Source organism: Hakea prostrata, chromosome 3, assembly GCF_041222555.1.
Source record: "Hakea prostrata isolate BN-2017 chromosome 3, UWA_Hpros_2, whole genome shotgun sequence".
Classification (NCBI taxonomy): Eukaryota; Viridiplantae; Streptophyta; class Magnoliopsida; order Proteales; family Proteaceae; genus Hakea; species Hakea prostrata.
The window spans coordinates 59,173,331-59,185,984 of record NC_142602.1 but is presented as its reverse complement, the minus strand read 5'-3'; the positions used below and the strand labels follow the sequence as shown (position 1 = coordinate 59,185,984).

At 41.3% G+C, this 12,654-nt stretch overlaps 1 protein-coding gene across 1 annotated transcript; it reads left to right on the top strand.

Moving 5' to 3' along the window:
• Positions 1 to 11,296: 11,296 nt before the first annotated feature.
• Positions 11,297 to 12,435, top strand: LOC149022626 (acid phosphatase 1-like). Its single transcript, XM_089147317.1, has 3 exons — positions 11,297 to 11,694; positions 11,902 to 12,111; positions 12,258 to 12,435. Exons 1-3 carry the CDS (start codon positions 11,303 to 11,305, stop codon positions 12,433 to 12,435), a joined length of 780 nt encoding a protein of 259 aa, XP_089003443.1. The 5' UTR covers positions 11,297 to 11,302.
• Positions 12,436 to 12,654: the final 219 nt, after the last annotated feature.

Here is a 12,654-nt window from a genome sequence, read left to right as displayed (position 1 = left end):
GTCTCAGTCCAGTACAAGGGTGTCCTACATGTATTACCATACAAAGCCTTGAACGGAGCCATGCCTATAGTTGCTTGACCTAAGACTTTTTCAAAGATTTGGCTTCTTCCTGAAAAGCTGGATAAAGAGTATGGAATTGCGGAGGATTTTGTATTTACAGAATGCTTCACAATCCTCGAGGGAAATAAACAAATGATAACATATGTTTTCCCGACTCTATTACTCTTCTTCTTCTTGAATTTGTGTTGCTTCTTGACTCTGTGTTGCTTCTGACAAAGCTGCTTCGATCTTGTTTGAATTCTTGACGATCACCGACGATGACTTTCCTTTTTGACCGAACGAAGATTGTATCTCAACACTTGTTATCTCATATGTATACTTGATGTAAAGGTTGGCCCCTTCTGGTCGTTTAAAGGAATAAAGAATTAACTTAATCTTTGAACTTTGTCAGTCACTTGAGTCTTTGTTGCAGTAGGTCTTAGTTGTTTCAAAACAATGCCTTTACTTAAAGATTTCTGTAGAAATTCAATAAGGTTTAGAAGGAACTCACTCGGGTTTTAATCCGACGCCTTGTAGAAGGTCCCACACGGGTTTTAAACCGATGCCTTTACTTAAGAATTTCTGGAGAAATTCAATAAGTTTGAGAAGGAACTCACTCAGGTTTTAAACCGATGCCTTTACTTAAGAATTTCTGGAGAAATTCAATAAGTTTGAGAAGGAACTCACTCGGGTCTTAATCTGATGCCTTGTAGAAGGTCCCACACAAGTTTTAAACCAATGCCTTTACTTAAGAATTTCCGGAGAAATTCAATAAGTTTGAGAAGGAACTCACTCGGGTTTTAATCAGATGCCTTTTGATTTTGTCGTTGGATCTGATCTTAAGTGTTGTGTGATGCCCCTAATCAAAAGATAGTTTGTTGAAAACTGAGAATTGTAATGATTGAGTTGAATTTTGTTACATCATGAATGAAAATGATAATCTCTTCAAGGATAATATTTCTTCAAGTGCCTGGCATTCCACGAACGATCCAACTCTTTCTGGGTTGTTATGTTATTTAGCTTATCAGCTCCCGAACCGACCTGTTTAATAACCATATATGGGCCTTCCCATGAAGGGTCCAATTCCTCTGATGGCGTGGATTTGAAGCTAAGGTATTTCTCAATACCAAGTCTCCTGCTATGTATCGACGATTCTTCACTCGAGAATTATAATGTGATGCTATCCTTCGTTGATAATGTTGAGTTCGTGCTATTGCTTTTGCACGAACTTAATCTAACAAGTCAAGGCTATCTAGCAATCCTTGTACATTTGCTTTTGCTTCGAACTCTCTTTCCCGTAGTGTTCTAGCTATTACTTCAATAGGTGCCAATGCTTCAGATCCATAAGCCAGTTAAAAGGAGTTTCTCCTGTGGGTGTCCAAACCGTAGTACGATAGGCCCACAGTACGTTGTGCAATTCTTCGACCCATAATGCTTTATTAGCTTCGAGTCTTCTCTTTATCCCCTCAAGTAATGTTTGGTTTGTAACCTCTACTTGGCCGTTGCTTTGGGGGTATGCCACTGATGACATACGATGCTCGATCAAATACGTTCCGCAGAACTATTCAAATTTTGGGTTATCGAATTGAGTGCCATGATCGGTCACAATTATTTTTGGCATCTCGAACCGATATATGATTGACTCAAGCACGAACTTCTCCACCTTTCTTTCAGTAATGGTTGCCAGGGCGCTAGCCTCGACCCATTTGGTGAAGTAGTCAATCGCTACTATGAGATATTCTCTTCCGCCCGACGGCTTGGTGAATTTCCGATGATATCGATTCCCCATGATATCGATTCCCCACATCGCGAAAGGGATGGGGTCTAGAATCGAAGTCAAGGTTTCAGCTGGGCGTTTAGATACCGTAGCATGGATTTGGCAATTGTTACACCGATGAACATATTCCATAGCAGCTTGCTGAAGCTTAGGCCAATATAAATCGAGCCTCAAAATTTTGAGTGCCAGGGCCCGACCGCCCATGTGAGCGTCACAAATTCCTTCATGTACTTTGGCCAGAGCTAATTCCAATCCTTCAGGACCCAAGCATCTCAAAAGGGGTCCAGAATAAGATCTTCTGTATAGCCTTCCGTTCTGCATAATGAATAGTGTTGATCGCACCTTGATTAATCTTGCTTCTTTCGGATCTTCTGGCAGTTTATCATCTCTCAGATATTCTACGATAGGATCCATCCATGAACGCTCTGCTTCAATATAGGATATCTCCTTTTCCCGATAACTTGGGAATGTTACTTCTTCTATGTAGACCGAAGGGTCTAAATTCTTTTCTTTGGCATTGGCTAATCTTGATAGCTCATCTGCCATTCTATTTTCCTTTCTTGGGATCTGATGTATTTTCAGATTCCTGAATTCTTTCTGCAATGCTAGGACAATCTCTTGATACTTTTGTAATCGGGGTTCTTTAATGCCTTACTCCCTTTGTACTTGATTAACAATAAGCTGTGAGTCACTAAAAATAGTAACGTCTGCTATCACCAATGCTTTTGACAATCGAAGTCCAGGTATTAGGGCCTCGTACTCTGCCTCATTGTTACTTGCTTCGAATGCAAATCTTAATGCATATCAAATAATAAAACATGTTGGACTCTTTAGGAAAATTCCAGCCTCTTCTCCTTGCTTATTACTCGAACCATCCACGTATACCTCCCAATTGGTTGGAATAGTGGGTTCGGCAATTTTCTCCACCGGTGCAGTAGTCTCTACTATGAAATCGGCTAATGCTTGGGCTTTAATTGCCGTTCGAGGCTTGAAGCTTACTTGGAACTCACTGAGTTCGACCGACCAAGCTACCATTCTTCCAGACAAATCAGATTTACGAAGAACTTTACAAAGGGGAAAAGTAGTAAATACCTCGATTGGATGAGCCTGAAAATATGGTCGTAGTTTTCTATCTGCTATCATAAGAGCTAGAGCCTGCTTTTCGATCTGAGAGTACTGTGTCTCCGCGTCAAGTAGTACGTGGCTGACATAATAAATTGGCCACTACTTTTTGTCTTTTTCCCGAACGAGTACCGCGCTAACTGCTGAAGGGGATGCTGCTAAATATAGCTGTAAAATTTCTCCCTTCTTGGGTCGGGACAATAGCGGTGGTCTTCCCAGTGTTTCCTTCAGATCTTCGAAATCTTTCTGACACTCCTCAGTCCATTTTGCCTCCTTACTGCCCCTCAAGTCTTTGAGTGCTTTGAAAAAAGGTAAGCACTTTTCTCCTGACTGTGAGATGAAACGATTCAACGCGGCTACTCTCCCCGTTAAACATTGCACATCCTAAACAATCTTGGTGGCTTCCATATCAATCAAAGCTTGTATTTTGGTTGGGTTAGCCTCAATACCTCTTTGTGACACCATAAAGCCCAAGAACTTTCATGATGAAACTTCGAAGGCACACTTTTCAGGATTCAGCTTCATTTGATATTTTCGTAGTCTTGAAAATACCTCTCGTTAAATCTTCAATATGCTTTGTTCTCCACAGGTGCTTCAATATCGTCAACATACGCTCCCACGTTCTTCCCGATCAAGTCTTTAAAGATTTTGTTGACGGCCCTCTGATAAGTAGCCCCTGCATTTTTCAAACCAAACGGCATGATTTTATAATAAAAACTATCACGATCAGTCATGAAAGCCATAAACTTCTCATCCTCCTTATTCATGAGGATCTGGTTGTATCCTGAGTATGCATCTGTGAAACTCAATGTTTCATATCCTGTTGTTGCATCTATCAACAGATCAATCATGGGCAATAGGTAATAGTATTTAGGGCAAGCTTTGTTGAGATCTGTGTAATCTGTACACATTCTCCACTTTCCATTCACCTTTTTGACCATTACCACGTTGGCCAACCAGATTGGGCACTCAATGGGCTTAATGAAACCTGAGTTCTTCAACTTTTCAACCTCGCCCCGAAAGGCCTCGTACTTTTCTATGGAGAAATTTCTCCTCTTCTGAATAACTGGTTTCACCTTTGGATCTATCCAAAGTTTGTGCTCTGCAACTTGCCGATCAATTCCTAGCATGTCGTCCGCAGACCACGTGAACACATCGCTATTTTGTTGAAGAAAAAACTTCAACTCCTTTTTGAATTCTTCCAGCTGCTCAGATCCAATATAAGTAATTCTTTTCTCATCATCGAGATATCTGTTTGGACTTGTTCCAACTTTTCTCATTGGCTCGGGCCTTTGCATTTCGCCTCATCCCAATCATCTCATACTTCTATTGGTAACGCCGTTACCTTTCTCGGGCCCTCCTTATCCTTTAAATATGCAACATAACACTGTCGAGAGATTCTCTGGTCAGATGAGACCTGACCAATCCCCATCTCTGTCGGGAATTTTATTTTCAGGTGCTTTGTTGAAACTATAGCACCTAATGTGAAACCCAGCCCTAACCTTGACCCGAAAACCCTATTTTTTTGTAGGTCTAGCAACCTGAAGTAAGGCAAGAAGTCAGCTTTGGGCCATTCCAGTAGAAGACTTGATGGCTGGATTGAAATCCATGAGGGTTGATGTCAAGTGTTCCATCTATGGAAACTGCACCCTGATGAAGATCGGATTAGTTGATGGACTTGGAGTGCTCTCTGTATTGGTTTGAAGGCATTTCTACCTACTAGGTATGTCACTTTAGGTGTGTGCAAAACCCCTTGATGTTTGGACTTGATCTGAGCCTTCAATTCCATGTTTTGAAGTTGCTGTTTTGATTGGTCGACTCATTGGTCGACTGGACCAGTCGACCAATCAATCGACCAATTGATTCTCTGTTTTTGAAAATTAGGTTGTGGCTACTCTATTTAAGTTTAATCTCGGGAATACTCCGCCTCATCTGTCTCCTAAGCCATCTAGAACGAGTTAGAACCCCTTTCTAACCAATTCCCTTGCATCCTTGGTTGATATCTCGCAAGAACTCAAGTGATCTTCATCCTCCTGCATCAAAGGTATGTTTATAATCTCTTTTCTTTTCTATCTCTGATTTTCTTTTCTTTGATCTGTTTCTGGATTGAGATCAGGAAGGAGATGTTGCATTCTTGCAACCATCTATTCCATGATCTCATTCGATTCCTTGAGATATATGATCATCGTCATGATCTCAACCTTAACCAGTTAGATTCTTGAAACCCAAGCCAATTATTTCTTGAAACCCTAACCCTTGTATGATCATTCTGGAAACCTTTCGGTAACCTCCCATGTGAGGGAAACCTCATGGGTAATATTTAGGTTGATCTGAATTTAATATTGTATAGTTTTTCTTGTTGTTATTGGCAAATCATTAATTCCCTCCCTCCTATGATCTCAACCTTTTCATGGGAGCCAAAAAGAGTGAAACCCTAATTCTTGGATGTATGTTAATTGACCTTGTTAATAGCCAATCAATGTGTTTTCCTTACAAGAATTGTATCCTATCATCCTCTAATTATTTACCCTTGATCATACTGTGTTTTCTTCATGATCCATGATTTAACCTAATTAGGTTAACCTTTTGGTTCCTAAGTTGTAACTTGGAAACTTGATTTGGTTGGTGGTTTGATGTCCTTTATATACTAGGATACTACCATTATAGTTTCCCTCTTATTTTGTACCCTTTTGAACCACCAAATTCGGTTTCTTAATCTAAAATTTCTGATTCTTGAAGGCCTATGTCTCTTGTTGAGTCGACTCATTGGTCGATCAGGCGATAGACCAATCGATCAACCAATGAGTACAGCAACCTCATTCTTGGTCTGTTTTGATTGATTTGTGATCTTTCCTTCTATGTATCTTTCCTAACATGTTGTATACACTTGTTTAGGACTTTCTTCTCAGGTTTAGTCAAGGTCTTGCTTGATTTCCCTAAGTTCCTTTACAAGTTAGAAGGTAAGGACTGTTATTCTGTAATTACATAGATTGCATACTCTTGAGTTTATACTTTATGGAACTCGAGTTTAACTACTGTTCTTGTACTTTATACTTCTGTTATACTACTGTAAGTATAGTAGTACTTTACTTATGTTTTCTTTTTCATTATTCAAGCTTATAAGAATTGCTTATTACTATATTGTCTTATGATTAGATCATGCTTGTATACTCTCATTTATATGATGATGTGTTGACGGTGTATGTCATGACTGATCTGGGATTGTGAGGTGTCCTTTTGACACTTCTGTCCTTGGACATTATCGGAAATAGTATGGGATGTTTCCGGGGTTGTCCATCGACGCTTTCCCGAATTATTGACTGTCATACCTAGGGCTGTCTAGCAGTGTTTGGCTAGGATGTCCCCGTTATATCAGACCCAAATTGGAAGGGTATTGAGACCGAACGACCCGTGGCAGCAATGGGGATTCACGAGCGCTCAAGATCGGTAACCAACCCGTGAGAGGACGGGAATCACATTGTGGGGGCCATGTATTGGAGGGTTGCATATGGTTAGACTTGGGCTCATGGGCGCTCGAGACCGGTGAGTTATATCCGTGAGAGGACATGAGAGCTTCCCGTTTACCATATGTGGATAACCAATAGGGTTGATGAGTCCGTATTTGAGAGAGTCGAATACGCTGACTCTAGTGGAAAGGATATTAGAAAGGATCCCGAGAGGGGAGGAATGGAAGTATCTGGACTCGAGTTGATGTAATCGAGTAGATGACTTGCATTGGGCTAGGTTTTACCCCCGACATGCACCAGTACTTAGACCAAATGGTGATGTGAGAGAGAGATGACTTTACCCCCAGCCATGGAATGTCCGAGAGGGATGCCGAACCCACTACCAAACGAAGCCGTATGCGTGACCTACCCAAAGAAGTATGGTGCTATGACTTAAAGCATGTCTGCCAATAGAGACCAGCATACATAGAGTTTAGATGCATACATACATTATTTTTTCATACTAAATTGCATCTTGCTATGTTTTGCCACATGTTATTTATGTTGTTATGGATTAACTACCTTACTGAGTTTCTTCGAAACTCATTCCTTTTTGTACATTGTTTTGTTAGACTATTCCTAGTCATGCGACTACTATGAAGAACCATACACTGAAGCGCAAGCCGATGAAGCGTACTACACGCAAGGTGTTGGCGACAATCAAGATTACTCTGATGATCCCTCAGTTGATCAAGTTGCGTACCACGATTAAACGCAACATGGAATTGGAACATCTCAGCTGGATTGATGAAGTCCATTATTTTGAAGATGTCATCTATAGGATAGAAGACTCTTATGTTTAGTTTATTTTTCTTAGTTCCTTTGATTTAGTTGTTATTTCTTTTTAGACTTACATACTACGTTCTGCTGTATTTGTGGAGTGAGTTTCCGCCTCACTTTACTTCTTTTGATATCTTCAGATATCTGGTATCATTTTCCGCACTCTAATTATATTGTTTATTCATTTCTTGACTTTAATCTTTTGTTTATAATATTTAAACCTTGATTATTCTCTGTTTATGATTATGTTATTGTATATGTGGGAGGATGATTTCCTCGATACTTGATCTTCGGGGCTGTGGATCACACTCTCGAGTATGCCAGTTAGGGTACCGGCTGGGAGGATGGGACACCTAACTTTGATAAGGATGGCCTTCCAAGGATGACATTGTAAGCCGGAAGCTCTCGAACCACCAAGAAGTTTACCCGAACGGTAGCCTCCTTGGGGAAGCTTCCAATTGACAGGTCTAGCTGTCTGATCCTTCCGCTATTGTAGACGATCCTGCAAAGCCATATAGATGCGTGGATGAGGGCTCCATCAAGTCTTCATCCACTTTAAGCTTTTGATAAGCTGCATAAGATAAAAGGTCTACAGCAGACAGTGTCAACTAACACCCTATGTACTTCTCGGCGTGCAATTTGTACCTTGATGACTATGGCATCATCATGAGGTAAACAGACGCCTCTTTCATCTTCCTCGCCGAAGGTGATCGAACCCTCACCATTCGGCCTTTTACGCTTCTGCGTTTCTCCGGTCCCAACAAACTGGGATTTGGCTTTCATCTTCTGGAGTGACTCAGGTTTGGGACCTCCAAATATTGTTAGTATGGGTGATCGAGTGGCATCGATCACCTCCTTACCTTTCTTAGATTTTGGAGCCTCCATCGGTTGTTCTGGACTAACCGAGCGGTCCCTTTTGTTACCTGTGTCTCGCTATTCCACTCGTCTTCCTCTGATGAAATTGGACAAATGCCCTTGAGATATCAATCTCTCAATATCTGTTTTAAATGTCTACAATCATTGGTATAGTGACCGTAATCCTTGTGGAAACGGCAATACCTCTCTCGATCTTGCTCCCCAGGCTTGGTGGGAAGCTTTGGAGGCCACTTCAAGATATTTTGTTTCTTGATAATATTTAAAATATCAGCCCGAGGAGTATTTAATGGAGTATAGTCACTTTTACCAGGAGATCTTTGGCGCCACGCCTGGTGAGGTTCCCGACTCAATCACGAACATTTTGTTTCGGCTTCTGCTTGCTTCTGTTCTGTTGTAGACGCTTTATTATCCCCCTGACATGTGTCTAGGATCTCCGTGACCTCTGCCTGCTTTTGGCATCTTTGCACCAGTTCAGCATAAGTGGTAGGCATATCTTGAAGTAATAACTCCAAGAGTCGTCGGTTAGTGAGTCCAGTGAACAAAGCAGTTTTAGACACTTGCTCATCTAGATTTTCTATCTCCATTGTAACCCTGTTAAATCTTTTCAGGTATTCTCAAATCTTTTCACTTTTCCCTTGTCTGATAGTGAACAAGGTCTCCTCGGTCTTTTTGATTTGGATTCCGCTTTGGAATCGCCCTATGAATTTGCGCCAATTCTTCAAAATCTACGATCTTTCCCAACGAGAGATTCAAGAACCATTTCTGTGCTACTCCGGTCAAGGATGAACCGAAAACCCCTGCACGGATTTCATCAAAATTACTTGCAATAGCCATAGTCTGCTGATAATAATTGATGTGAATGGTGGGATCTCCCGAACCATCGAACGTGGAAAAAGTCGGCAAATGGAAATTGTGAGGAAACTGATATCCAGCTATGGGCCCGGCAAACGGAGTTTTTCGAATAACCGAATAAATATCATCGGTTATCCTCCCTCTCGCCAATTGTACAAGCTTTTGATTTATATTGGCCAATTCTTGACCAATATGTGATGACCGATCTCCGACAACACGATCATTCTCTCGAGCAGCACGATCATTCTCTCGAGCAACATGATCATTCTCTCAAGCAACACGTCTGATAGTTGGTGAGTGAGTTCGTACTCCTACACCCAACCTTGTATTTGAATCGGTCGTACTTCCTTGCGGCCCGTCAAACCGATCGTCTCGCCTAGGGAGTTCTCCAGTTCTCCTAGGTTCTCTTTCTCGCCACCGGTCGCCTTCCTGGGAGTTTTGACCGACATTCTGTTCATCGATCAGTCGTTACTCCCATTGTAATGCATGCCTTTCTGCATCACAATGAATAGGCGCTTGCGGTGCCACCACTTGTCTGGTTAGCACACGAAGTGCCTGACTTACCTCCAACATCTGGAGTTTCAGTTGATCCAGTTGATACTGGAGTGGATCCGGAGGATTATTACCTCCTTGACCACCATCTTCCCGCACTTCATGGGATCGACTTCCCTCTAGTATATCCGGATTATTTACTCCGGGAATTTGGATAGCATCTCGCTGAGCCGCAACAGCCGCTGCTGCCGATGATCTAGTTACCATGGCTTTCTGAAACGTTTCCCATAGACGGCGCCAAATGATGCGTCCAAAATATGCTCAGCCCTTAGATCTCCTGAGAATGACCTGCAAAAATGAACGTCAGATGTAGCCCGACCACTGGGATCGGGAGTCCACCTCCGAAGGCTAAGTCAGTTGATGAACTTAATCACAAACGGCTCTGCTAGAGCATAGAGCTAAGGAATGAATAACGAGAATACGATTCAGATTGTATATGTCTCCCACCTTATGAGTAGATGATGTCTTATATAGAGTGTACCTTCGAATCTCCTTCGTTGGATGTATTTGAGCCTTCTTCAGATAGTCGTTGGATCTTAACAGATAGATCCGTTGAGTGATAGATCTCTACTAGGTTGGACTAGTAGATGACTCCTTTGATAATATGATCGTTATATGGTAGTTATCCATATAATAGCGATGAGTGACAGCCGCCAAATGCTGCTAGCCGTCTCCAGGTTGATTAACCTATTCAGATCGTATCGGATTAGGGCGTGCTTGTGACTGAGTTAGTTTTCTTCCTCAGCAAGCCATCTCCTGGACCCGGCTCGCTCGGAAGTGAATCGATTCCTTTCGTCCAGACCGGGGTCTAGAGTCGAACCAAGATTGAACCAAGTTCGGTTATATTTTCTCCATATCAAGTTCAAAGCTCAGGGATGAAGGGATGGAATCAAGGAAGAGAACTGCATTGACCCAATCACAGAAACCTTAATGGTAGTAATCTCCTGATATTTCTAAAACAATGGTCTTGTCTTGTCTTGTCTTGAAAAAAATCAGGTGAGAAGGGAATTGTTCTCTGCAAACCAGAGGAGGCGGCGCAACCGCAAGGGAGGTGTGTTCTGGCAAAACAGCTTGATCCAGTGTGTAGGGAAGCATATGATTCGTTTGGTTCGGAATGAACCGACCCTATGGTCCAAGTCACAGCCACTTAAACCGAGTCACAGCCACTTAAAATAACTTTTATTGCACATGTTGATAATCAACGGTGGAGATCTAATTCAAGCTTCAAATTAAAATCTGACCATTCACTGCTTGGAGCAGTGCCACGTGAGCAAGGCACGGCTCCCAAGCAAAATCCATATTCAGATCCCTATTTAGCAAGTAAAATCAAAGCGCCAGAATCGCTCGTCTCTTTAATCCCAATCATCTTGACCAAAGAGAATATACTCAAGTGAATAATGGATAAACTTATTACCAAAAAAAAAGAATAATGGAAAAACTGCAACTCGATCAATGTGGTTAAAAAAAACAAAAAATAAAAAGACAAAGAAAAAGCATTCTACACCATCGTTTTATTAAAAAATAAAATAATAATAATTGGAAGAAACCGATTTTATGACGATAAGCGATATTGATGAAGTCTTTGCCCAAAAATAGGATATAGATGGAAGTCCCAGCAAATGAATTCTAATGAACCGTTGCAGGACAACTCCACTTGCTGACTACCACCGATGTTGGTTTTTTAATCTTGAAACCATCATCAATGGAATTTAACCGAAAAACCGCCGTCAATAGAAACCAGTAATATAAAAATCCCAATCCATTTTGTCTTTTGATCATGTAGAACAAGAAGAAGAAAATGGGAAGAAATCTGGGTCTGTTGTTGTGCTTCTTGATCCTCCTTGTTGGTGTAGCAGTTGCAGACTGGAACGTCTTGAACCAGAGGAAGATAGGGAAGAACTCGGATGACCTGAAGATAACTCTGAAGAACTACTGTGAAGCTTGGAGGATCAATGTCGAGCTCCATAACATTCGTCAATTCGAAGTTGTCCCTGAAGAATGCACAGACTACATCGGCAAGTACATGAGTTCCACTCAGTATAGAGTTGATTCAGAAAAAGCACTAGAAGAATGCAGCATCTATCTCAGTAAAACCTTCAGGTCGGGTGGTGATGGCAAAGATGCATGGATCTTCGATGTTGATGATACCCTTCTCTCTACTGTTCCGTACTTCAAGGAACATCACCACGGGTACTGTATATAGCTGTACTTTAGTTTCTTTAAGCCCAGAACAGAAATGAGATTCAGGTTTGATCAATGCTCAGGTGACTTCTTTCTGTAGTCATTGATTTTTTGATCCCATATCTGAAACCATATCTGTTGAGCAAATCTTAAAAAAAATGAAGATGGTTTCATTAGATATATTGCCTGTAACTTTGTTTAGTCATTTCTGTTTAGGGGGGAGATGCTCAACGTTACAGCCTTTGAAAAATGGGTGTGGGAGGAAAAAGCTCCAGCTTTGGAGCACTCAATGAACCTCTTCAAAGAGATAAAAAAAAGAGGGTTGAAGATCTTCTTGATCTCTTCAAGAGGAGAACACCTCAGGGCTCCCACAACTGATAACCTCCTTAAGGTTGGCTATTTTGGTTGGTCTAGTCTCTTATTAAGGTGAGTTAAATTCTGTTCGTCCACACTTTGTTCGAAGAAAAGCTAGATTCATTTTGCAGGTCCTCTCAATTTCTCCTTTCCATTTCATAACCGGAATACTCATTATTTCAAATTAGTATGATCTCCCCTTCTTGTGTTTGTAATAGGAGCTATGAGAACAATGGCATGACAGCAGAACAGTACAAAGCAGAGCAGAGGAGGAAGCTGATCAATAAAGGGTATCACATATGGGGAATGGTTGGATCACAGTGGTCCAGCCTTTTGGGACATCCTAGTGCCATGAGAACATTTAAACTTCCCAATTCCTTGTATTACATTCCCTGAAAGGCAAGGCATGTCTATTTCCTCACCATTCAACCCCACCAAAGTCTCCTAATATGATGCTTCTTCCATTACCACACCCCATGCACTCTCTGTTTGACTTGGATATGGAACATTGTTTGAATATTAATATAATTAGAACATTCAGTACTATTTCTCACTGTTTGCATCATTTTAGGCTATACCAACAGTACAGTAAATTGAGTTTCATTAAGAAACCTC

Coding starts and splice junctions, on each gene's coding strand:
- LOC149022626 (XM_089147317.1), top strand. CDS start 11,303: ATGGGAAGAAATCTGGGTCTGTTGTTGTGCTTCTTGATCCTCCTTGTT. Junction 11,695..11,901: donor TTCAAGGAACATCACCACGG/GTACTGTATATA, acceptor ATTTCTGTTTAG/GGGGGAGATGCTCAACGTTA. Junction 12,112..12,257: donor TGGTCTAGTCTCTTATTAAG/GTGAGTTAAATT, acceptor TGTTTGTAATAG/GAGCTATGAGAACAATGGCA.